Source organism: Clavelina lepadiformis, chromosome 3 (assembly GCF_947623445.1).
Source record: "Clavelina lepadiformis chromosome 3, kaClaLepa1.1, whole genome shotgun sequence".
Taxonomy (NCBI): Eukaryota; Metazoa; Chordata; class Ascidiacea; order Aplousobranchia; family Clavelinidae; genus Clavelina; species Clavelina lepadiformis.
In genome coordinates, this window is record NC_135242.1 from 9,447,726 (window position 1) to 9,474,776 (window position 27,051).

At 36.3% G+C, this 27,051-nt stretch overlaps 2 protein-coding genes across 2 annotated transcripts; one reads left to right on the top strand and one right to left on the bottom strand.

Annotated features, from left to right (window-relative positions):
- Positions 1 to 8,909: 8,909 nt before the first annotated feature.
- Positions 8,910 to 19,982, top strand: LOC143448302 (ubiquitin-like modifier-activating enzyme 1). The gene is made up of 21 exons (XM_076947977.1): positions 8,910 to 9,179; positions 9,322 to 9,383; positions 11,603 to 11,771; positions 11,973 to 12,107; positions 12,324 to 12,524; positions 12,700 to 12,786; positions 13,002 to 13,148; positions 15,611 to 15,757; positions 15,887 to 16,063; positions 16,187 to 16,294; positions 16,417 to 16,686; positions 16,772 to 16,937; positions 17,106 to 17,302; positions 17,374 to 17,580; positions 17,683 to 17,811; positions 17,931 to 18,078; positions 18,221 to 18,354; positions 18,440 to 18,619; positions 18,903 to 19,007; positions 19,155 to 19,366; positions 19,526 to 19,982. Exons 1-21 carry the CDS (start codon positions 9,030 to 9,032, stop codon positions 19,662 to 19,664), a joined length of 3,270 nt encoding a protein of 1,089 aa, XP_076804092.1. The 5' UTR covers positions 8,910 to 9,029; the 3' UTR covers positions 19,665 to 19,982.
- On the bottom strand, positions 19,977 to 26,854 carry LOC143449809 (uncharacterized). The gene is made up of 19 exons (XM_076950137.1): positions 26,607 to 26,854; positions 26,260 to 26,351; positions 25,728 to 25,870; positions 25,404 to 25,553; positions 25,046 to 25,304; positions 24,738 to 24,866; positions 24,448 to 24,578; positions 24,133 to 24,320; positions 23,745 to 23,971; positions 23,457 to 23,584; positions 23,248 to 23,360; positions 22,777 to 22,894; positions 22,583 to 22,666; positions 22,225 to 22,405; positions 21,961 to 22,096; positions 21,660 to 21,865; positions 21,174 to 21,576; positions 20,660 to 21,045; positions 19,977 to 20,497 (listed from the first exon to the last, which is right to left on the bottom strand). The coding sequence occupies exons 1-19, from the start codon at positions 26,852 to 26,854 to the stop codon at positions 20,166 to 20,168; spliced, it is 3,654 nt and encodes a 1,217-aa protein (XP_076806252.1). The 3' UTR covers positions 19,977 to 20,165.
- Positions 26,855 to 27,051: the final 197 nt, after the last annotated feature.

Here is a 27,051-nt window from a genome sequence, read left to right on the forward strand (position 1 = left end):
ATCCCTCCAGTTTGCCAAAAATATGCAAAGCGCTAAAATTTTGTTTTTCTTATGCCTAAAAAACATATTAAAAAGTCTTGAAATGAAATGTAGGCTATTCATGTATTTATACGTACAATAATTGCCAAATTCTGGTTTACACGTTTGAAATGCCGTAAGCAAAGATTAATTTCGCAAGACCATTTACAACGATTTTAAAACACCATGTACTCACCTATTATGTTTTATTATAGGTTATAGCTGATAAGTAGTCTGAAACAAGAAAATGTGAAAAACGAAAAGAAATGAAGGCATAAAAACCCTATGGCTCAAATTTCAGTTCATAAGAGGAGCATAGCCCAATGCCCATATCCCCCAAGGAGCATAGCCCCTTAAATATGCTAGTCATAGTCAGTGGTATATTGGAGGGGGATCGCAGTCTCCCCACTTTTTTGACGGGGGATTGGAACCCCCTACTTTATCTTGCTTTGTGTCATTTTATACCCATTTTTTTATACATTTGGTTACAATACTAGGCTATAGCTGCTTGACAGGAAATCGCCACTTTTTTAGGAATACACAACTGGTCATAGGCCTAGTGCATAGGCCAACAGTGATGCTTGAATAGGACTTGATTCGGCTCAGTAGCGGAGTGGCGAGAGTGCCCAGCTCACGTAAGCCAAATAAGAATTGCGTGATAATTAAAATTTGCACAAAGATGAGCTCTGTAGCTAGGGCTACAATATGGGCCCATACTTTAATGGGCTACTCTACGTCCACAGACTCCAAGTCCAAATGTTATGGTATGATAATTAATTAATTAAGCTCTGTCCTTGGACTGGAAATAGTCTTTGGACATAATTTGAGCCCGCCGATGGCTCCTCATCGCTCGAGCCGCTGTTACTGAGCTAGCCTTTGTGCAAGTTCCAATAGACACGCACAGTTTTTATTAATTTTTTTATAGGCTGTGTATCATATTTCCCAAATTGGAATTGGAAAACTGTTTTTCAGCATCACTCAGGGCTTCGGAGCAGGCGTAAATTTTAAATTGCTCCAGCTCCGGAGCTCTCTTTTATCATAAATTAGCTCCAGCTCCGGAGCTCATTGATACCACTGCTCCGGCTCCATTACGTCACAAACTGAGGTTTAAGGATGAACGCTCAATTTGGAATATCTATCTCAATGGGTCAGTCAGTAGTCAGTACCATCGGTTGCAGCTATGAACATGTGGCTGCTCTGCTGTCAAATCCCCAGTAATTCTTAATTTTGTGAAGGGTTGCTCTTAAATTATGTGAATTCAGCCAATAGTAGTAGACTAGTAGCATAGCATCTTATGAAATACATCGGAGCCGGAGCTATGTTTCAAACAACTGGTTCCAGCTCCTGCTCCGGCTCCATTTGAATTTCACGAAGAGCTTCGGCTCCAGCTCCGGTGAAAATGCACGGCTCCAGCTCCGGTGAAAATGCACGGCTCCGGGGCTCCGGCTCCGGCTCCAAAGCCCTGGCATCACTGAAGTACTTAACTGGAGCAAGTGCCGTTAATGGCTTGTCCACGGCTATTGCAATGGTACCACCACTGACACTGGATTTTGAACACGGGCCTTATTGCTGCTAGTCAGCGTTCTAACCACCCAGCTACGCAGCTATCAAGCTGATTAATTTATTCTACTAAGTGAATATTTCACCGTATATAGGTCACACAGCCCATTGTTAAAGATAGGCGGTTAGCTTAGGAGAATAGGTTACAATCTGTTAAGCTACAACATTTAAGTTAGGTAACAAGAAACTGAAAATTACCTTTCCTGTATCCTGTTTCTGTGATTTTTTCCTGTAATCTAATATTGATATATGGTATATAATAGCCCAAAGACCTATGCCACATCCAAACCGCCTGAACGAAGACTACGGTATTGTAGATTTGTATTTAGTATTTATTACATTTTTTTTTTTCCAAGTTCTTGTTGTTAAATCTACTTTGTTAGGTTTATTTGTATGTCAATACTCAATTGTTTTATTTTTTGCCCATATTTGTGTGGGGAATGAAAAATTGTTCTAACCCAAGTGGTTGCAAACATATAAGCAATGGTGATGATATTCACCACAAAAAGGTCAGGCAAATGTGGCAAGGCTTCGAAGGCAAAAACATGCATTACGATAGGCTAGTATAATTTTAGTGAAAGAAAAAATTTTTTAATATCAGCATGGCCACAAAACCCAACGGCCTAGCTGGGGATATATCTACAATGCGGTACTTATTATTTGCACACGCTGAAATTAGGTATAGGGGGTATGGTCTAATTTCGTCCTGAAAAAGTACCAGCGCACATCACTTTATTTGCGGCTTATCTGCATTGCTCACACGAGTCGCGAGAGTGCATGACACGCTGTAATAGCGTACTAATAGGCTGTGGTTCACAGAGTGAACTGAGTTTGAGGTAAAAGGCTAAAAAGGAGTTTTCCATGCCTTACGTTGCTGTTTTCCAACCAAATCTTTTGCCGAAAACAACAGACTTGCGGCAGAAGAATTATGAAAATTTTACAGAGATGTTGAAGAAGTTTGGCTGGCTCTGTGAAGAGTACAGACGAGTGCAAAACCTTAGAATTTGGGAAGGATTGATTGTGCAGCTGCTATGGCAGTATCAGAGATGCAGAACATCCATGCAATATTCCAATCTCACATGAATAGCGCATGTTTACACCAGAGATGGAAAGTCAAGTCAACCGAAATTTCCATGTTAACACGAGTCTTTTAAGCACTAAAACACAAGTCAAGTCATTGAAGAGTCAGGTTTTTAGAAAGACATGACTTGATTTGTGTTTTAGTGCTTAAAAGACTCGACTTGACTTGTGTTAATGTGGAAATTTCAGTTGACTTGGCTCGAGTCCCAACACAAATTATTTCAAATTGTTATAAAATTAGTTTTTCTATGTGTGAAAGGTTTTATTCAAAAATCACTATGCTATACATTCTATTGAATATGCAAAAGCGTCAGAAATGGATAAAATCATTTATTTTTATACTTACGTTATTAGTACAGTGAAACCTCGTTAATCCGGACCCCGATGAACCAGAATCCCCGCTATCCGACACAAAACTGCCGGGAACAGATTTCTTCCTATGCATTTTACCCCTTTAATCCGGAAACCCCGCTGTCCGACTCCGACACAAAAGTTTTGGAACAAATGTGCTAAATCAATAGCAATAAAATCCGATAAACCGGATTATTAACAGATAAGCGAAATTGATTCACGATTGTCCTAATACAGTATGTAATTAGTTGACGAAACAATAGCCGATTATCTACGCATAATAACGTTGCGGTCTTTATTGATTCAAAAGTGCAGTACTGTACAGCATTGCGCTTTATAAAAAAATTTAGCTGTGCTATTCAGTATGCCTTTATCAGAGCCACCATCTAAACCAGGGGTCGGGAACCTTTTTTGGCGAAGGAGCCATGAAAGCCACATATTGTTAATTTTTATTTCCGTTAGAGCCATATAATATTTTTCAACACTTAATGCAACTAACGTGTGCATTTTTAAGCAAAACCAACTATTTTAGACAACGGTAAATGTCTGAATTTACTCTTTAATAACATGCTAATTACTGTTAATGCGATTTCTGGTGCTGCATGGTACAGAAATTACAAAACTACAAATAACAGAAAATTTTTATTCGTAACAATTGTGCTAAGAAATGCCAGCTTAGATTTATCTGCGAGCCAGATGCCGTCATCAAAAGAGCCATAGGTTCCCGACCTCTGATCTAAACGTTCAAGAATTGAAATATCAACTTAAAAGAAGCAGCAGATCTGCCAATACCAGCGGGATCATAAAAAGGCAACGCAAAATGAGATTAGACAGCATTTCAACTTAAAATGGGGAATAAATGTAGGAAGGTCAACAATTTCCGACATTCTTAAACAAAAAGAAAAATGGCTATCATCAGATGACATCAAGCGTAAAAGCCTTACAAGAGCCAGGCCCTGCAAGGAACCAGAGTTAGAAGCCGCTATTTTTCTGTGGTTGACAGATGTCCGTTCACGAAATCTGCCGGTTACATGCGACATGCTAAAAGAAAAAGCCAAAACTTTTGGAGAGCAACTTGGTGTTAAAGATTTTGCTTATTCAAATGGCTGGTTGAATCGTTTTAAGAAACGACACGGAATAGCATTGCAAAAATTGCACGGAGAATCTGCTGCAGCTGATGTTGTTGAAGTTTTAAACGGTAGGGAAACTTTACATGATACTGATACTGGGATTTGTACTGGCGAAGTTTTATCCGATGAGGCCATTGTTGAAATTGTTAACCCACCCACTCAACGCGACAGTGAATCCGAAAGTGACCATGATGAGACAGAAAGTCCACCTCGTGCAGTGACAACAAACGAGGCCATATCTGCAATTTCTATGATTTATTACTTTGAGCAACACTCTTCATTGCCGAAAGTCAAAAATCATCTTGACAGTGCGTGGGCTATGAAAAGGAACATACAATATTTCAGTAAAGAATCACTCGTGCAACGTGAGATAACAGACTTTTTTATGAAATAAATTGTTTGTTTTGATTTCACATTAAGTTTCTGTTCTTGCCATCTTGCGATATTGATGCATTTTGATAAATAAAAGGAGATTAAGATCGCGGAGATAAGAGCAGGGGTGACGGACCTATTCGTTGTGGCAAGCCACTTTGTCAGTTACAGCTGAGTAAGCCGCACAGCTTTTTAGTCATACTATGAAACTGTACAGTATTTTAAAACGAAAAAATAAACTGCTGCAACTCAATCGTGCTATCAGCTTATGATATCGCATTGCGCAAAGATTAGAAACAGGTGAAAGAAAGTTCAAGACTGCTGGTCCCGCCGGAATGCTTCGCCATGCAAGAGCGGTTTTCATACCGATTTGCGGCCGCATGTTCGTCACTTCTGGCTTAGAGCATTCGTCTTTAATACGGTGGTTCTGGGGTTCGACACTGGGTCGGATCATACAAAAAATATAATTTTATTTTAGTTGCTGTCCAGCTAGAAACTCGGTACTTAGAATTGGACTAAGGTGCATACTGCGTTTTGAACACGGTACTGCATTTGCAAGATTGATTGATTTTTTACTTTCCGATAATCCGGATACCCCGCTAAACCGACATTTTTTGACGAAACGAAGTGGTCCGGATTAACGAGGTCTCACTGTATTCAGAAAGCTGTTTATTCTATCGATCTAAAACTAAAAATATATCGTAAATGTTGTCTCGTTTATGACTTGGCATGTATTAAGACTTGGACTTGACTTGATAAACATTAATGACTCGACTTGACCTGACTTGGTAATGTAATTGAATGACTCGATTTGACTTGCGCTGTTAGTAACTTGACTTGTGTCACGACCATTAACACTTGTTTCCATCCCTGGATTACACACATATGCTTCAAATTTTGAAATTCTTTGGGCCTGCCAAACTTCAATACTTAGATTTTGACTAATAGGTATTCTCCTAGTTCACACCTTTCTTCCCACCTTTCAAGTAACTTTTCAATCTTAATGGCCTCCTAATTTACTGGAAATGAAATGAAACTGGAGTTCTCAACATGATATCATGTTGCGAACGTTGCAAGCACTTAAATGAAGTCATTGGCAGAGGTAAAACTTGTAGGTTGTTTATCCTGACTTTTTATGTTTCCTTTTTTTGCAAAATACTTGCAGCAGCATTGAATGAAGTGGATGTTATAAACGTGCATTACTTCATGGCCATTTATGTTCTACTTGCCAAAAAACATAACATGATTATTTGCATAAAGTCTTTATTATTAACTAGGCCAATGTGTTTTTAAGGTCTTTTGTAAGACCGAAACGGTCTATTCAATTTCTCCATCCGTCTCTCAAATTTTATATTTCAACTACAGTAGAAAATCAGCAGTTAATATTTAAACGTTGTAGTATCTTAACGCTTGCCAAAACCAGAACTTAAACTGAACCAGCTATGTATTGCTAAAAATATCTTAAGGAAAAAGAACTTACTGTGCAGTTGAATTATTGGTTATTTTGAAACCTGATTTAGATACCATACCTTTTTCCGAAAAAATTATAATTTATGACAAATGTAGTGTGTCATATAATGTTGTTCACAACTATGCGCACTTAATTTACATCTCACTAATTGCGCAGCAAAAAAGGCATTGCCTTACCCCAATTTCCACAACACAGATTGAAACATGAGTCAAAATAGCGATAGCTATAGTGTTTGAGCTGTGAAACGAAAAATAGTTTATTTAATTTGGGTTTGGTGGCTGTGCTTAGCTTACATCATTATTGCTCCACCGTTTAGTTAACCCTTGCATGTTTTATGTTTCCGCTGTGGCTTTGCTGCTTTTTCCCGTTTATTGATTGTTAGTGAGTATGTTATTGTGTTCCCATGACGTGACGAGGTGAAATAACAAATAGAGAAAAATAAACGGTGTATACACTATGACAGTGGTCGTCAACCTTTCGTATGCAGTGTGCCAGTTTATGAATTATGTCAATATATCAACAACTCGAGTGCCAAACATTTTTGTATGTTTAGTTTTGCACTGGCAACTATCTGATGTGAAAATTAAACAGTACAGTTGACTGTGTTAACAGACAAGAGACAAATTCGTTTTATTAATTTTGTTGGATAACATCGAATGCAGTCGAAGCAGATTCTTGTCCTTGCTTTTTCTTGCTTAGCTCTGTAGTATTAAGATTATATTTGGATACTTTAAGTAGAACACATGCTTCCGAATGATCTTCCGTAAGTCGGCTGCGATGTGGACTGAGAATAAAATTCATGTGCGAAAATATTTGTTCACACAAATAAGTTGATCCAAATGCAGATAGCAAAGCTATTGACATCTTCTTGAGACAGCTAAATTTCTCCGGCAAGATTCCCAGCATGTCAAAATGGTTGCTTGTTTGTTTTCAATCGTTTCCAGCGATTTCCGCAATTCGATGAATTTCGATGTCCACAATGAGGATGCTTTGAAATCGATCAGCTGCATCTGGAAGTCTTCGATGGCCATCCATTCAAATGCAGCTAAGTTTAAGTCTTCGCTGCTCTCGGGCTTGATGAGAAAAGAAAGTAATGAACCAAAATGTTGAAAATCTTGAAATCTATTGCAAAATCGAAACGTCAGATCCTTCATGTACATTCATTTTCAATTATGTTGGCTTGGTGATCCACTGAGAAAACCTTCAGGTATTTAAAGTAGCGAAAAGTTGCAGTTTGGATGTCCCGTGTGTAGGTATTCAATTTAGTTACAAAACCTTTTCTTGCCTCAAAGAGTTTAAACACAGTTTGTTGTGGACCCTGGAGATGATGATTAAGTTCGTTAAGGTGGGTGGTGATATCTGCAAGAAACATTGGTTTTACAAGCCAATTTTTACCTCCAGTTCAGGGTAGACCGTACCTTTTCCTGCCAAAAAAAAACCTTATCTCGACTAGACATTCCACAAACCTCAAGAAAACCTTACCGCGACATAACCACCTGACACTGCAGTGGTATCAATTACGGTACTTTTGTTCAGTAAATCATCAAACAACACGTCGGTACAACTGAGAAAGGCATTTTTTACAAACTCCCTGTCAGTAAATGGTTTCCCATGTTTAGCAATGACCGCTGCAACTCTGTAGCTACTTTCGATTGTTCGATTCGTGTTATGAATCACCTTCTTGAAAATACTGCTTTGTTTTTCGTAGCTAGATACTGCCTTTTTCAGTGATTCGATCTTCTCTGCATCATCCTTAAGGATTTCTCGTGCTTTGTTTCAAAATGTCGTTTTGTGCTTGATGTTCAACGAACGACGATTTGACAACACAGTGCACACACAGCTCGGTCGTCTCCAGAAACGAATCCAAAATTTGTCGTCCAGGATTTTGGAAATGATCTGACATCTATATTAAGTCTCTTGGGAGACGCCATTAAACCTAATTTCATAAGTTAAACTCTGTAAATATACCCTAACCTTGCTAAAAAAACGAACACTGCAGATTGAACTGGAAATGTGTGCAACCAGTTAACGCTAGTGTTAAGTGATGTCATAATAATGTTAGTGATGCATTAATAAAGGTAGTGCTGCATTGGTTGCACTTTTTTAAGGTAATATACTGTGCGCGTCAAATCATCTTGCATGCTACTTGTGGCACGCGTGCCAGAGGTTGCCGACCCCCTGTAGTAGGAAACAGTTGAAAAACGACAGTTGAAACAGTCACATATACAATACAAGTTGCTACTGCAACATAGCATAACAAACATCACAGCATAGCATAACAACTTTTTAAGTATTTACTAGCATGTTATAACATTTGTTTTTTCGTTCCGTCAAGTTTTCATACAAGTCTTATTTCAATGTTTATTTCATGAGCAGTGATTTGCTAATATTGTAAAATATAATTCTTCCACTTAAACCAGTAATTTTGTTCGCAATTGGGTTTTTAAAACAGTTTTTTTGCGTCTTTATCTGGTGTAGTCCTAAATTCAAGCTGCTAGTTTATGTTTTGTTCAAGAACACACTGGCTAAAATGGAAAAGGCTTACTTCAGGCCTTTTAAATCGAAACAAAATTGTAAAAAAACAAAGTTGTTTGTGATTAAAAGATTCGCTGCAAATCCCTTCTTTGTCTTGGCCAATCTCCCGGCACCGTGGTTGAGAAAGACTGCTCTAGCCTTATAATACGTAAATTATAAATCAAATTTTAATGTAATGTTATTTAATTTGATTGTAGAAAATATTTTAACTGAGTAATTCTCATTCACAGGGTACCTTTTTATCCAACCAATTTTACACATAATTTTGCGATCAACTTATCACCATCTTTCTTCTGGTGGCCTGTTTTGAATGTTTGTCTAAATTAATAGCATTTACATGATGGCATTTAATATGTGGATTAATATTTAACTTGTTTGTCGTGTTGTTACAGAATACTTGTTAGTTTTCAGTTTGTATTTGTGGTTGTGTAAAGAAATTAAACTTTGTCCTCGGTGGAAAATACGTAGCCTAGACTAAAGTGCAAACATATCCGCTAGTCTAGGATTTTCTCATGTCATCTGAGGGTAGTGTCGATAATAGTTGTTCTGATTCAAACCACCCATTTCCTTCATCATCGCCTCCATCGAAACAACGGAAAATTAGCCACACAACGGGTTCTTTTTGTTCAAATTCCTCATCTGTGACAACTACAATGAGTTCAGTAAGTCAGTAGCTCTGTATTGCAAGCAATGACATTAACAGAATATTTAAGAAAAGCATGGAAAATATTTCAAATATATATGTAATATGTACATCGAAATGTTAGCTGATCAATTTACAGCATGCTGTTTTTTCTGCTTAAGGCCCAAAATGGAGATTCTAGTGGTGCTCAAACTATCGATGAGGGATTATATTCCAGACAATTGTAAGTACGCTGTTTATTTTAATCTTTTGATTAAAAAATTAAATGGTTACAACTACAGTCGAAATCGGTTAATCGCATATCGGTTAATCGCATATATCGGTTAATCGCATAGCATTGCATAATCCCAAACCATTCCCATTCACTTGTGAAGAAAATTCAACGGTTAATCGCATAACGGTTAATCGCATAAATCGGTTAATCGAATAGAAATTCTGGATTGATTTGTAGACTTGTATCACTTAACCGCATATTTCCTTTGATGAAGTGTTAAGTGGCACGTAAATGATTTGAACAATAAAGTGAAACTTCACGAAAAAAGGCCTTCTCTACAGTGATTATGAACTACAAAACTACGTTTGCTTTAAGGATTGTTACATCACCATAAGACAACAAGACTAATTGTTGTCAAAAGGATTGTTACGTCGCAAAGCGCAAACCACTGCAGAAACATAGCATACCTGTACGGTACTGTACTGTAGCCTACGTATACGGTACGATATAAAATGCCAGGAAGTAGTCAGCCAGCAAAGCGAAAAGAGTTTTGTCTGTCCGATAGAATCCTTGTTATTGAAAAATTGAAAATAGATTTCCGTTTTTGTTTCGTGTTTTTTTGTTTGTTTTTTTCGTTTTTTCACGTGTCGAAATCAAAAGAAGGAAGCTCACTTGTTGCGTCATAATGCAAGAATGCGTGCGCCGGTGTTTAAAAAAGAGAAGGGCGGAGAAAATGTAGGAAACGCACACATCGGTTAATCGCATAAAAAAGCTTGGCAAATTGACTATGCGATTAACCGATTTCGTCTCTATATTGATTAATTACTGACTGGGTTAAAAAAGTTAAAAGGTAAATAAACTTTTTTAGCGTTTTGCAAGCACTGTAGTGTATAATCAGTGGGGTTACTTTTGGACCACTACAAGTGTAGGCTAAGTAATGAAAATCAGCCTCATATAACCAGCTTTTGTGTTTATATTCAGAATTATTTATACCTTATTGAATTGTTCTTTCGGGTTGTTACTTGTTATAATTTTTTATCTTCATTACAGTAAGCGATAAGTTCATTTACATAATCTCTTGCATAAGAGTGCAACTTTGACTTGCTATTACTGTATTTTTCTAGTTTTTCTCAATAAAATTCAGTAGTGGTCTACTTCATTAATCACGATGCTGAAATGATAAAAGCTCACATGCTACAATGTTAGTATTGCTTTAAAAGACAAATTAACTATGAATAAACTCAAAGTTTTCATAAAACATTTCACAGAGTAGCGCTTTATATCTAAACATATCAATTATATCCAATCCTTTAATGTTGCAATTACCCCAGCGGTGTCCAATAATTTTTTGATGTTGGATGCAAAGAATTAGGTTATCTGCATTTGAACTTTAAGTACAGAATTCATTGTAAGATTACTGTGTGTTTGGGATTCCTCTGCTACAGTACATACAATACTGAGATTGATGTTATAGGCATAAAAGAATCAATACACTGTTTTCATTTTTGTCCAACATTAATCCCCACCGATTACGCAGGTGGTTGTGTTTCAATCAATCATTTTTTATGTTTCAATGATTTTATTTTTCGTCAAAACGCAGTGGGGATGAAAAATCAAGCCAGTTGTTACTAACACGCGCCAATGAACAGGAAAAGTGACAAAGCCGAAAAGGCTTAAAACGAGCTCAAGAAAAATAACTTTAATAATTGCTGGTAACAACTAGCACTGTATGAGCATGTGATAGTTAATAGTCGCAGTTATTGTGCTACATATAACCTTTGCTGCCCTGGAAGTATCTTGTTTTTGTTTATTCAGCTGTTTTATTGTTTAAGCACTTATAAAAGCTCAGGTTAAAAAGAAGAAAATGAAACTGTACCAGAAACTATGGGTACCTGTAGTGTAATTTATCTTAGTTTCTCTCATTTTGCACGGTCCTGCAAGTCACACACAGCATGTGTAGCAAGCAATTATTTATTCAAACAGATTATTTAAATTTCAAACAAGCATATGAAATTATATATACATTTCTATGCTATTGGTCCACAAACTATTTCTTGTTTAGTTTTCAGGTTTTAACATTTTGCAAGAAAGAAAAGGCTAATAACCTCTGTCATAGAAAACTGGTCTCAAGGATGTTAAGACTTAAGTTTTGATAACCGCATTTCTCGGTTTGTATTTTAAATTGTAAATTAATGTTTTTATCTAACAAAACTCGATTTGTATTAAAGGTATGTTCTTGGCCATGAAGCAATGAAACGAATGGGTGCTTCTGCTGTACTCATCAGCGGTATGAAAGGCTTGGGAATTGAAATTGCCAAAAATGTTGTGCTAGGTGGTGTTAAAAGTGTCACTCTTCATGATGCTGAGGCCGCAACTTTATCTGATCTAAGTTCTCAGGTAAATATTGTGCAAAGTCAGATTTCAGAAGTTGATTTCTAGAACTTTCACCAGAAACCCCATTATTCAAAAGTGGTAATACAATCACCTTTAGACCGATTACCTACAGTATGTATGTAAAAGTCTAAAAAACATATACTACAGTTTCACTGTCTGGTTGTCTGCTGCTACTCTTCAGCTAAATCATCTATATTTTTGTAGTATTTTCTCACGGAATCCGATTTGGGTAAAAACAGAGCTGAAGTATCTGCTCCATGTGTGAGTGAATTGAACCCTTATGTTCATGTGGAGGCATACACTGGTGATCTTAATGAAGGTTTTCTTAGCAAATTTCAAGTGAGTTTTGGGTAATCTATGAATTGAACTTGAAATTATAACTATTACCAGCTTATTGGGGGTAGATTAAACCAGTGGTATGTTGTACCTTAAACCCTTTACTAAGGATTAAAAGGGAAGAGTTGTTATAAATGTGTAATGTAACTGATATGTTAGTGAAACTATTACACCATTTACATCTGTTTAGGATAATAACACTGCACATGTTTTACAAAGGTTATTGTGCTCAGCAATTCAAACCTGGATGAACAGTTAAAAATCGGTGATTATGCACACAAAAATGGTAAATGTTTCATAGTTGCTGATACCAAAGGACTTTTTGGGCAAATTTTCTGTGATTTTGGTAAAAATTTCACAGTTTTTGACACTAATGGAGAACAACCACTTAATGTAATGATATCTGCTATCACCAAAAATGTAAGTAACATGTTGGCTCGAGATATATGCTGTAATTATGAAAGTTACCGATTTAAAAATTCATTCATTAGATATTTCTAAGTGTTTCCTACATTTGAATTATTTATTTGGTATTTTGTCTGTGTTTATCAGATATTTTATCTTTGGTTTCTTAGCAAGTTCATTCCTTTTGCAGGAAAAGGGTGAGGGAATTGTGGCCTGTTTGGATGAAACTCGCCATGGATTTGAAAGTGGAGATTATGTTACATTTAATGAAGTGAAGGTTAGTGGTTGCTTGTGTTTATACAGTCCTTTACTGCAACTTGTAACTCCTTAAAATGTTAACCAACGTCGAACTAGTAACTTTCATTCGTGTATATTTTTGCTAGAAAGCTTGTAGATCATTACAGCAATACTATATTCATCTGTTCTACTGTAGACACTATATGTCTTATTTGGAAGGACGATTTAAAATACCATAATTCGGTGTTGTATTAGGGTATGGATGGTATTAATTCAGCAGACCCAAGGAAAATTACAGTGCTCGGTCCATACACCTTCAATATTGGTGACATATCTAAATTCTCTGAATATGAGCGTGGTGGAGTTGTGCAACAAGTCAAAATGCCTGAGAAGGTTGAATGTGTAAGTAATTATTTATTATTGTATTTGTGTGTTTGGGCAATAGCTTCGTTTAAATTTTTGTATAAAAAATAGTTTTTATGCTGTGTGAATCACCACACAATTAAAGTATATAATATTAAATAGCCATACCATGTATTGTCATACATTAAGATAAGGTTGTCAAACATGAGTAATTGAGTATCTGCTTTGATTCCATTTTGGACTAAAAACAGTAAACTGTTTACATTTGCAATTTTTCTGTAGTAAGGTTGTGAAAATACGTATAAAAATAATTCATCTTCTTGTGACACAAAGCTTTTGACTTTGGCTTTGGTGAGTATGAAAGTCGATTCCAAACATATGACGTCGAAATAAAACAAACAAATTTTAATCTAAGCTACATGCCTTGGTCATTTTTTGTAGGCTATGCACAGAGCTTAGATCGTTTGACAAAGACAAGTGTGAGGTTGATCTTTCAGAAACATGCTAATGTACCGTTACTTTCATATAAGTTGCTAGTTTTTTAAAAAAACAACCTGAAAGATTGCGTTTGATACGCGTGACATTTTGTGCACTAATTCTATCACAGGTACATTGCATGTATAAACAACTGCTGTTAGCAAATAATTTAATTGAAAATAACACTTGTGTTGAAATACATAGCTCTGTATTTGATCAGAATTGAGGAGCATCGGACTTCTCAACCAGATAAGCTACACATTTCACATAGCGTGCTTATTTTAATTAAATCACTTTCTTTTTTCAATTTATTATCAGTGATTTTGTGCTAATGCTCTTTGTTACATTTAACTGCTTTTTAGTGCCTAGCTCTTCATCTTTTGTCGTTCCTTTTTTTTTTGCTGGAGAGAAGGTAACCTTAACTCACAATCAATGTCAGCAGCACAAGCATTTCAGTAAATTTAACCTAACTACGCGCTCTGAAAGAACTAACCTGGTTGTGATTAACAAAAAATTTTTTGTGGCAAAGTAATTCTTTACCTTGTCTTTGAAAACAACTTTATTTCAATAATAACACTTCTTGTTTATTTTGCAAAAAAAATTACACCATAGTTAGGACCAGACTTGGGGCAAATACAGCAAGAAAGTATTTGAATGCGAATACAAATACTTCCATCTATTTTGAATATGATTATTCACCCACTGTATTCATGAATACACTGGGTATAAGTCAATCTTAGAATTTCACAGTAATGCTCCATAGCAATAGAATGTTGACGTATATATCACGTATATATCCGTTACATTTGTATAGATTGCTCTAACTGCCAATAGTTTGATAGGTGACAGCATAATGCCCAACCACAGCTACCAGTACGGTACAGGTTTGACGGGTAGCCTATGCTGTCCAAAAGATACCGCAACTTCACGGATGCAAATGATTAGGCAACTGGATTTTTATGTTTAAAACATTGTAATTTATTCAATTACAATGTTTCACGTTGCTAATTTCTTCACATGACGACTAATTGAACATAGCCTATATGCTTATGACCTACGCTTCTGACTTCATTTTACTACCGCGCAAGGAATGCAACAGCAGCAGTACGTTGTCAAGCAGCTTGACTAATCTATGACATAACATGAGCCTTGATCTACGTCACAATAAAAGCCAAAAACTGAGACTTTTTGCGATTTTCTTTTGCCAATAACTACCTAACCACAACTTATTTAAAAAAAATACTTTACCAGAATATTCAGTTAATAGTGCTCTTTCATATAAGATCAACTTTTTTTTGGACTTACCCCTCACTTTGAAGTGAAATAGTCACTTCCAATACCGTGTGCTTGAATATTACAGACCCATTACTTTTGCAAATAAATGGATTGTGGACACTTAACAGTACTTTTGCTATTAAAATGGAGTTTCTAAAAGCATAATTCACTGGATGCAAGTGACAGTGTCCTGAGCTCCTGGAGTGGAGCCCGCAATTGTTTTGTTTCCTCTCTTGCACGGCGTGAATCCGTATGCAGTAATAGCCTATGTGATGTCATAAATTAGATGAAATTAAGATGCATTTTTTCACGCTGGTTCAATATTTCACTCTGGTCTCAAATAGTGTGGTTAAAAGAAAAGGCGGATCTTACCGAGGAAAATTGAAAATACTTAGTGAATGTATTCATATACGAATTGTTTGTCAATGCATACGAATAGAGTATTTGAATACCCCAAGCCTGGTCAGGACTTGCAAGAAATAACTGTTATAATGAAAACAAACCAATACACATTGATATCACATAAAAGCTGGATCAAAAAGTTTCCTACTTCATTCATAGTGAAGTCCTGCAAGCGACATCGCCATATAAACACTGGGTTGCCTATTTTGAAATAACTTTGTGGGTGTGGGCCTTTACTTAACAAAATGTAACTTGCAGGTTAAGTTAAGAAGAGTCACCTTGAAAAGCCTTGAAATTAAATAATTGTTCAAGAATTGCAGTCTACTTATGTAATTCTGTTTTTTTAGAAACCGTTGCGTGAAGCAATGCAGAATCCAGAGATGGTGATAACAGATTTTGCAAAATTTGATCGTCCTGGTCAATTGCATCTGGCATTTCAAGCTCTCCACAAGTATGTTGCTGCAAAGGGAGAACTTCCCCAATCTAGGAACAAGGTTCTGTATATCTGCCATCTCCTTGCTCTTGATCTTATTGGAGTTGTTATCAAAAGCTAGTCCTGGTTTAGTGTAACCAGCCGCAAGTAAGAAAGTGTTAGTGTATTCATGAGATTATTTATTTTGCAGGATGATGTGAATCTGTTTGTAAAAATAGCCAAAGATACAAATGAAGGCCTCAGTGGATCTGCCAAACAAGATGAGGTAGATGAGTCCCTGATGAAGCAATTTGCATATTCTGCATGTGGAGATCTATGCCCAATGCAGGCTGTTATTGGAGGCATTGTGGCCCAAGAAGTCATGAAGGTTATTTGAGTAAAAATTGTGAAATATTGATCACTACAAAATAAGTTTTATATATATTTACTTATTATTTATGCATTAAAAATATCTTTTTTGTGGTAAAGATTTGCAAATTCTTTGTTTCAGGCTTGCAGTGGGAAATTCATGCTTATCAAGCAATTTTTCTACTTTGATGCTCTTGAGTGTTTGCCTGATGATTCGGAATCAGTCTTAAGTGAAGATACTTGCCAGCATGTATGTTACGAAAAGATTTTATTGCAGTAGCTTTGCTGTGGGATCCGGTGAAATGTTGTTGATAGTTAAATAAGATTAAGTTAAGGTAATTTGTTACAGTCTTTCTTATTTTGCTGTTAAAGATTGGTAGTCGATACGATGGGCAAATTTCTGTCTTCGGGCTTGAATACCAAAAGAAAATGTCCTCTCAATGCTGGTTTGTAGTTGGGGCTGGTGCAATTGGATGTGAATTGCTGAAGAATTTTTCAATGATGGGACTTGGATGTCGAATGAAAGCTGATGATGATGAGACAGACAAGAATAACAAAGGAACAATCATAGTCACTGACATGGACACAATTGAAAAGAGTAACCTTAATCGGCAGTTCTTGTTCAGACCACGTGATGTTCAAGTAAGCTACGTTTAAGCCTGCTTTTGAATATGAGTTGGAATTAAATGGTTGAAACGCAGTTCAACCCTTTTTTGTTTTCCTACAGAAAATGAAGTCAAGTTGTGCAGCAGACGCCATAAAAAAGATGAATCCATTGGCACGTGTTGTAGCTAATCAAGATCGTGTTGGTCCTGAAACCGAACATGTTTATACTGACACCTTTTTTGAAGGGCTTGATGGTGTTGCAAATGCTTTGGATAATGTGCAAGCAAGTAAGTAAAATTGATTTATGTTTATTTAGTGTATTTATGTATTTATTTAGTTTATTTTATGTTTATTGTTTATTTTATTATTTATTTATTTATTTATGTTTATTAGATTTATATTTATTTCTTTAGTTCGGGGTATAAAGTAAGTCTATTTTACTCACTGTTTATAAGGAATATATATGGACCGAAGATGTGTATATTATCACAAACCACTACTTGAATCTGGCACGCTTGGCACAAAGGGAAATGTGCAGGTAGTTATTCCCCATCTTACCGAGTCCTATTCATCTTCACAAGATCCTCCAGAGAAGTCCATTCCTATTTGCACTCTTAAGAATTTTCCTAATGCCATTGAGCACACCTTGCAGGTGAGTTATGAGCTATCATATTGTTTATATCTCGATATGGGCACGGTACAATTGCAGAAATTCATTTTTAGTGGGCTCGTGAGGAGTTTGAAGGCTTGTTCAACAATCCTGCCGAAACAGTTTTGCAATATTTCAATGATCCAAAATTTATGGATAAAACTTTGAAACTTTCTGGTAGTGAGCCTGTCTCAAAATTGCAAGAAGTCTATGAATGTCTTGTGAAACATAAACCGCAGGACTTCGCTGACTGTGTGAAGTGGGCACGCTTAAGATTTCAGGTATCACTAATTAACTTCTTAGTATCCTAGATATATTGGTTGTTTCAGGCATTATGGTGGTTGTTTTCTTAGACTCTATTTGATGAACCATTTATGTTTCAGGAACTGTACCACAACACAATCAAACAGCTTTTACATAACTTTCCCTCGGACCAAACAACGTCAACTGGTGCCTTGTTTTGGTCAGGTCCAAAACGTTGTCCACACCCCCTTCAATTTAGTGTTGACAACGTGAGTTAATTTAGTCAATAGTCATTACACATATTGTCATTCTGTAAGGTCACATAGAAGTTGGATTCTGCCTTTCGCTGTGGGTGCCTTAACAAATCATGCAATTTTTACATTGCTAGGATACTCACATGGACTATGTTGTGTCTGCTGCCAGTCTTCGAGCAACTATGTATGGAATGAAACCCAGTCTTAGCAGAGATGAAATTAAACAAGTCATCAGTGGAATGGTGGTTCCTGATTTTGTTGCAAGATCTGGTGTCAAAATAGGTAAATGGAAGAAATATTAATGCATGTAACGTAACTATGAAAAACACCCATTTAAATATATTGAATGTGACTGTTACTTACCCAACTAGTGTTCATGTGCTTTGACCACGTACAAGAAGACATAATATCATGTTATCTTCAGCAACCACGGATTCTGAGGCTCAATCGATGAATGACAATAGCATGGATGATGATAAGTTTGAAGATCTCAGAAAACTGATCCCAACACCAGATTCTTTGAAAGGTTTGCGTCTCATTCCAGCTGAATTTGAAAAGGTGAAAAGCAACTTGAGATTTCTTTCAAATATGTCTGCACTTTGCTGTCTGTATTATTAAATATTCTATCATCATTTCCAAACAGGACGATGACACCAACTTTCATATGGATTTCATTGTGGCTACGTCAAATCTTCGTGCTGAAAATTATGACATTGCTCCGGCTGATCGACATAAGAGCAAGCTGATTGCTGGAAAAATTATTCCTGCAATTGCTACGACCACTTCACTTGTTGCTGGTCTCGTTTGCCTTGAACTGTATAAGGTGCAATTTATCAATAACTTTCAGTAGTATTGTTTCTTAAATTTGCTTTTTTCGTGGCATTGTTCTGTTTGCATGGGTTGCAAACAACCCAATAATAATTTTCAGTTGTGTAATACTGAAAATATAGATCAAGATCAGAACATGTATGTGATAATTGTCAGCAAATTTTGTGGTAATTTGTTGACATTAATCGATATTTTGTTAAGAAGTGGTTTATCTAAATTGACCATTTTTTACTCTGATGTTGTTATCACATGTTTTTGAACATCACGTTTATTGCTAGATCATTCAAGGACACAAAAATCTTGAACGTTTCAAGAATGGATTTGCTAATCTGGCACTGCCTTTTTTTGCTTTCTCTGAGCCTATTGCAGCACCAAAGCAAAAGGTAGCTCTTGGTAATGTATAACTGTATCGATTGTAAAAATTAATAGAATATTATGATATGGCAGGTTGCCTTTAAAGAAATTTAAGCAAAGTTTTTTTTTCAAACTACAAAATTACATTGAAAATTCCCAACTGTTTATTCATTTAGTATTACGACACTGAATGGACTTTGTGGGATCGCTTCGATGTGGATGGGGTGAAGCTTGCTAAGGAGGGAAGAAGTGAAATGACGTTGGGTGAATTCATTGACTACTTCCAAAATGAAAAGAAACTTGAGATAACGATGTTATCGCAGGATGTCGCCATGCTGTATTCCTTTTTCATGGCTGCTGCGAAACGCAAGGAGAGGCTTGCAATGAAGTAAGCCAATAAGAGTTCTTATTTTCATAGTTTTGGTTCATAAGGCACTGTGTCTGGTCACTACTGGCAACAGCAAAAATGCTCAAAACTATTTTTAATCATTTCAGCAAAAACTGCATTTTTAAACGTTAATAATATCGGTGTTTTATCTGCTCACAGATTGAGTGAGGTTGTGGCAAAGGTTTCAAAGCGCAGGTTACGGTCATACGAGAAGGCTCTAGTCCTTGAAATGTGCGTCAATGACACAGAAGGAGAAGATGTAGAAATACCTTACGTGCGTTACGTGTTTCGTCATTAACAATTGCTCCACTGTCTATTGATTATTGGTAGTCTAAGCTGTGTGCTTAAACCATAAACATATTTAGACAAAGAGACATTATTTTTGCAAAGTGTACTGTTAACATAGTAGTAATTTTAGGGGCCGCTCAGCATGTAGCGCATCAATTGATGTAATTTGTGTCAGTGAGGTTATAAGCAAGGTTGCTAAAAAGTCCATGCATTTCGTGAACTACTGTTTTTCCAGTCGTTATTTTTGACAGTTGTGTGCCAGGTTGGTTTATCAACATACAATGTTGTCTTTTTCGATATTCTCATCAATAAACAGCCATCATCAGCACAGCTGGTAGATTTATTGCTAAACAGGGACATGTACCATATACAGCGAATTTCTAATGACTTGCTACACCTCAACCTTATGATTAACAAAACAGTATACACCAGGATTAACCAACCGCAACATACTAAATAACTTAAATTTTTAATCAAACGCAAAATTTAAATGTTTCAAAGGCTGCGAGCTTTATAACTGATCGTCATGCGTCGACTCTGAAGAGGACCTTGACTGGCTTCTTTCCGAGCATATATATGCTCTGTTGATAACTCCGAAATCTACCGAATCGGTGATGGCAGATATTCTACTGCGGAAGGGGGCTGGCGAGGAAATGCATCTGTCGTGTGAGTTATAGCTTTCACATGAGCTAGTGCTCCACATTCGGGATCGCTTTCTATCGTTTACAGGGTCAACTCCGGTCGCAAAACTTGTTCTTTGTACAAACTCGGTTGCGAGAGATTTTTGAGGAAATTGCTGGATCTTGCTGGCACCCGGTTTAATTTGTCTGTTTATGTTGACATCTGTAATAAAAGGTATGACTTCTAACGTGAACCATCAGAATATTTTCAAAAAGTTATCAAAACCAACGAAAAAATGCAAAAAAGCCTTTTGACGTTTACAATGTTGAAATATTTATATTCTGGACTTAATAATAAAATAACAATGTATCTTGAATGTCATACCCGAGTGTTTCTTTTCCCACTTAATTTTCGGTTTAAACAATGCTTTGTAGAGTTCCACTATGCGTCGTTTACAGATGAATGCGAATAAGATAAACACACCTTGAAGTGGTACAGATATTTCGAAAATATACCACAGCACGTCCGTTTCAGCAACCGCTGCTGCAAGACCTATTGCCCATATGAAGCCCATAACTGTTGACATTTTGACATATAGAAGAATGTTAATCCGTGCTATTCCCATCGACATCTTATACGATTTCTTTCCGACACTGATACGGTGCTTTTGTTGCTTTTCTAATTTTGGTCTTTCAGCAGGAACACTTTTCGGTTCTTCGGTGGAAGTGAACACATTATCCATGTCGAGCGGAAATTGTTCGGATGGTTTCCTATAAATAACACCAAGTTACCATTTAAATTTAACCAGTGCAGTTGATTTCATAAACAGAACCATTCATTTTTATTTGTAGTCTAATTACTGGTAAGAAATGTGTTTATGAAAAGAACTTCCTCATACCTTCCTTTAGGGGAAAGTGCTGTGGGCTTATCCTTGTTAGAAACTACACTCAGAGTACTGCTGTGCCTTCTTCGTTTCTGCTTTTGTGTTACCCGTCGAATAGCGATGATTGAGATTGTAAAAAGTATCGCGTTTACCAGAAGAATAGTCGATAACGGTACCCCAAATGCTAGGACATTGGTGGTTGGGTTCGAAATCCAGCACATGGGTACATTTGGATCATAGCGATAACCAAAATGGATTTGTGGCATACCAAATTCTACCGCCGCGCACACACCAACAATCAGCAAAGGCGTTCCCCATCCATAAGCCATATATTTTACTACTATAACAAAAATGCCACCGCGGGCAATAGGGTTCCCTTTCGTTGCAAGTATTGAACGTCGTAACGTTTTCTTTATTCCTAAATTTGAAAAAGAAAACAAAAATTACTTTCGTTTCCAAGCTTTTGCCCATTTTATAGTTTGTATAACAGCACCGCAATACCTTGTCCAAAAGTTAGCCATACGTCAAAAGCTAGTACGTTATTCCAAAAGAAAGTAGACAAATAAAGATAATGTAGCAAAATCGCGATAGCTGTGCAAACGTCAGGATGGTCTGTCCATTGTGCTCCTACCAAATATGCAAGCAGGGCTGAGAATAGTGCCACTGTTAAGTTCATAATGTTCCAACCAGCGATTGAGCGCAGTTCGCTGCAAGTGAGTAAAAAACACAAAGCTCTTTAAAACATGATTACGAAATTGTATAGGCAATGGGGTCAAGACTAAAGGCTAACTATTGACATTACCTGAATATACAATACGTGACAAACGTAAATAAAAGGCTCGTCAACGAAAATATTGCCAATCCAAACGTGATCCAACTGATGATAACTTGCGCCAATTCATGTTCAACAATACCGGCTTCATTAGTAGAATCTAGTACAAAGCATCACAGGCTCTAGCAGATTTTTGTTCGTAGTAAATGACCAGACTAGAACCCACTTTACGTTTATGTTACACATACAACGTTTTAGAACAACATAATTTTAAATATCAGCAATAAGTTATACCTGGGGGTGGGGTATAGCCATCTAAACATATTGCATAAGTTCCCTGGTATGAGATGTATTTGTCTTCCGGTATTAATCTTTCGCGCTGATACAGCCACAGCGAGCCATTTTCAAGTATTAAATATTCTGTGTCATTTAATGGCGCGTAGAAAGTACAAGGAACTATATCTTCCGAAAAGTTCTGTGAAAACGTTGTAGTTAACTAAATAATTTTACAAGGTCTCCTCAGCATATTTATCTACGTCAAGGCATATTGCGACAAGAAATTATGTTTCATATTACTAACACAAAGAAGAAAAACGTTAACCAAAAATATACCAAATGATGCAACATATATGCAGGCGTAAATTTCTCATACCTTCAAACATACATACACCCTGGACTGCTCCAAATGGTTAATATTTGTTCCATTTAAATTAAAAGTTACTTCCCAATCCAATAGCTAGTTATAAAAATGAGTTGTTCATAAAATAAAACTAAAACAAAAACAGCTTACAAGAGTGTACAAGAGTTATAGTAAAACGAGAATTACAAGAGCAGGGCAGTGATTACCTGATATTCATTTTCTGTATAGTATGAATCTGTTGAATTCACGTATAAAAATTGCTCATCGTTAAACGACTCGAAACTGTATTCGCCACTGTTATACACCTCCTTTTCTTCATTTTCACTTAAAGTAAAAAATAAAAAAGATGAAAATTAAACTTTTTCTTCAGTGAATACAAACATTAGAACATTCATTCCTTAACCTGTACAAAATAATCGTTTTACTATATTGTTACCAGGAGTAGGCAATGGGCCGCCTTTTCGAGAGGCTAGTAGTTAGTTCGGCATTTTAACTATTCGCCTGCTTCCAAAAAAACTGCGAGAACAACAACCAACTTATGTTACGTTATGATTATGAGTTACGGCCTAACTGATTCCCACAAAACTGAACTGCAGTCCTCGACTGTAAGAAAAGTTTTCCCACCTAGCTCTGTTTCAAACTCTATTTTGTCGTGGTAAGCTAGTATAGTAGTGTACCTGCAGTTTAGTGGGATCTGTAGGTACTGGCTTTGCAGTACCACCACGTATAAAGAATCCAACTCCATCAATAATTTGTCAAAGTCTACTTCGCTTTTAATTGCTTCTATTACCTAAAAGCAACGACAGTTGAAGAATCATACGAAGGCAGTGTCTATTGTTTTGTAATGTCCATTGAGTTAAATTTTCATAACGGTTAGCTGAATTACTTTCATAATGTCTTGTTCGGTATATTCATCCGGTTCCAAAATAACAAAAGAAATGGTTATGTTTATTCTTCCATCTCCATCAACATCTCTTAAGTAAGTTGAATTTCCACCGCTCTCGTTTTTATCTGCTGCGATAAGTACATATACCGCGTTATATTTAGCATAAGCAATTGACATTTATCCATATCAACAAGGACATTATGAAAGATCGTCAATATCACTATATAGGCGTAATTATCACACACAGCACCGATTGTTTACCTTGACGCTGAGTCGCCTTAAACTTACTTGCTGACTGAAGTATAGTTATGTTGTTTGCGGAAGAATTGAAGACATCTTCAAACGCATCTACAACGTCTGCAGTAATTTCGCTTGAATTTTTTGTCTTAACAACGTCACTGTTTGTTGTAACGGGTAGAGAAATGGAAACCGAAACCGTCATAAACATTATCTCGTCTTCGACTGGTGTTACAGGTTCAGTGTTATTGTTCGCCGCAAGTCCATCGGAAACACAACTGAAAGAAACAAAAAACTTTAAGTAAAAACTCTTTACAGAACGTAAAGATCATGTTCCTGTCCCGTTTTTAAGTTTGAAGTGCTCAATATAAAATCAGTAGAGTTTCAGTTTTATTTTTCGACATAATAAGCATTCATAACATAACAAAAAAAATCTTACTGATCGTTTTCAAACACCAAACCATCGGCACAGACTACCCGTCTACATATTCCATAGAAAGGATCGTATATTTCACTTATATCGCAAATCTGCTCAGGTGGAATTGATGTTGATGACGATGATCCATCGTTGTACGTTATCTCGGTGTTATCCCGAAACCTCATTAGAACTGAAAACGATGGAGGAGCCTACAATTTGATTGAATTTATAATACAAAACCGATTTCCCTTGTGGCGATGATTGCAATACAGTGTGCAGTATTTATATACCCTTTTTTCTATAGTAAAAATTTAAATCACGGTGTTCATCCTTTACCCAATTGCTTGTTTTGTAATTTTTGGTGAAAGATGGAAGAATAGTTTTAGTCTTTGCAAGTGTGTCAAGTGACCAAAAAGCTGTGTCGTAATGCTCAGTCAAGATCCACACAGGACATAAAATGTCAATACCTGATGTAGTAAAATGTATTTTATAACACTAACAAGTAACAAGATATTAATAAATAGCGTATTCTAAAATTCTTGCTTAACTTAGCATCAGCTATAGATTTCTTTACAACGTGTTTTCGAATTGTTTATTTTTAAACCGGATAAACGATTTAGCCTCACCAGTCTTGCTGGTTTCGTTAAACTCTGATTTGGGTTGTAAAGGTTTTTCGAGTTCTCTTAAAGGATAGCCATGGCACAAAGCACATATCGGGTTTTTGAACTTAATGTTCTTAGTCGGATCATCTGCATCTGTTAAACAAAAGTTTGAAATAAAGAAAATTAAGTCTCTGATTTTGCTATAACGAATTGGGTTAAATGGTAAGTTTTAATCGATGTAGATCATTGAAAATTTAACTGCGCACTTATGCCATAACTTATACCGATTATAGTTTAACTAGATCTTTCTTGTTGCGAAGAAAAAGCTTTACCTTCCACTATCACGATGGATTGATATAATTTGCAAATTGCGGAAATCCGGTGATTTTTATAATCCTCTGGACAGCTATCGACGACGTCCTGTTCACATGATCTAAGAGACTTCCTCCAGGCCAAGGATTGCTGTATTTTATCAGAAAATTTCCCTTCGAAACGAATAGTTGTATTTTCAAATGTCATGTCCTGTTGATATTCGATGCTGCAAAAATGCTCAAGGTAATAGGAGAGCATTTCAGAATTTCCTTGCAGTACCTGTAAACCAACAGTTTTATTTTTAACAGCTTCGTGTTAAACTAAGTTTACTTTATGTTTCATGTACTGTTAACAATATAAATTTATACGTAAACTTACTTCGGGGGGAATGCTCCTGACACATCTAGCGTTCATAGCCCAATAATAGTATTTCGCCACATGGTTACATTGGGCACAGAATACGTTTCTATACGTGTAACCATTTTCTCCTAGAACGGGTAAGTTTGCTACAAAATCTGAATTCTCCTTCTGAAAACGACATGTGATCTATTATATACGCTCAGCTTAAAAAACAATTTTCAATTGCATGCAAATGGTGTGCTTTTAATTAAACTGCTCACTTTTGCATCTATTTTCTTGAATATGAACCCATATACTCTCCAATAGTCACAATTGATTTTCTCAAGAAATTCCATTACTCACCACTGAACATCTTTTTCGGACATACTCGTTGTTCCATTTTTCTGAACACTTTGTTATCATCCAATAGGATCCCTTGGAAAATTCATCCACAACCACACATTCAAAGGCTTCATCCCTGGCATATGACGGTGAATTAACTTCCTCTACAATAAAGTTAAATTTTTCTTTTTATCTGTTGAGATAAACGGTGGTTTCTAAAAACCTCAATCGATGTTGAAATCTTTTGTCATTCGCCAAAAGATGCATTTTATGAGAGAATAGCAAATTTGTTCATTTATAAACTTGATCACTGTGTTTATGCGCAGATTGTCGAAAAGGAAACTTTCAACAGTTCGCAAGAGCCCATACTTTGCCAAGGTTTAAACTTTAGGATTTTAAGGGATTTCCAAGTAAGTAAGATCTACTGATTGTAATAAGATCTAAAACTGAGTTACCTGTCTTATATCGCCTTTTATATCGCATACTACCAGTAAAGCATAGAATTATTCAAGCACAGATTATCACTAAGAGACATAAAATACTTGAAGTATACCAGTAAACCATAAATTTTCTTCCTTTTGAAGAGGAGTGGCAACATCACCATCTTCGCGTACGCATTGAGAATAATAATCCCAGCAACAGTCCCTTTTAACATTAGCAGTTTTATAAAATTTTAAAATTCTACGTATTTGACAAATTAAAATTAAATTTTCTTGGCGACATACCAACCGTGCTGTGGGGTTCTATCGTTAAATATGTATTCATTCATACTTCAGGTTTAGGTATATGAAGTTTATTCAAGAGATTACTCCAAATACATAAAAACCGTAAAAATGTGGCAACTTATTTACTGTATAAATAACTATGGTTCAAAAACTTCGCCAACTCATTTCTACATACCGGTACACTTGGCAATCCTGATCACAAAAACAGTTCAGATAGGCCAAGGTGATGTTCGTGTCTGTCACTTGAGTATCTTTTACGCATCTCCTGGAACACGAGTCTTTCTTTTCACACGGCTGCACCATATTCCTGCTCAGTTCAACATCTGAAGGATCATCTATTATTCTTCTTTTATTGCCATTACCATGTGCTGAGTTACAGAAGATCAGGAGAATCGCGATCCAGAAAATAAATCGTTTTTCCATAATTGCATTTGGGAAAGATATACAGTTTAGTTAGAATTGTAAAAAATGTTCTTATTTATTATAACACCAAGAAGAGCATATTTCTTCACGCGAGATAATATTTTTCGTCGTGTTCTCGTCGTCATCTCAGTTATATTTCTTTGTCCATTATCAAGTAGATGTCTTCCGTCAAGACTTTTGTTTGATCTGATATGCAC

What these genes read in the sequence shown, in the direction of transcription:
- LOC143448302 (XM_076947977.1), top strand. Translation starts at nt 9,030, where the DNA reads ATGTCATCTGAGGGTAGTGTCGATAATAGTTGTTCTGATTCAAACCAC. An exon ending in TGACAACTACAATGAGTTCA is followed by an intron (nt 9,180 to 9,321) that starts GTAAGTCAGTAG and finishes TTTCTGCTTAAG; the next exon opens with GCCCAAAATGGAGATTCTAG. An exon ending in TTGCAGCACCAAAGCAAAAG is followed by an intron (nt 19,008 to 19,154) that starts GTAGCTCTTGGT and finishes TTATTCATTTAG; the next exon opens with TATTACGACACTGAATGGAC.
- LOC143449809 (XM_076950137.1), bottom strand. Translation starts at nt 26,854, where the DNA reads ATGGAAAAACGATTTATTTTCTGGATCGCGATTCTCCTGATCTTCTGT. An exon ending in CAGGATTGCCAAGTGTACCG is followed by an intron (nt 26,352 to 26,606) that starts GTATGTAGAAAT and finishes TAATGTTAAAAG; the next exon opens with GGACTGTTGCTGGGATTATT. An exon ending in AGAAAATTTATGGTTTACTG is followed by an intron (nt 25,871 to 26,259) that starts GTATACTTCAAG and finishes ACTTTATTGTAG; the next exon opens with AGGAAGTTAATTCACCGTCA.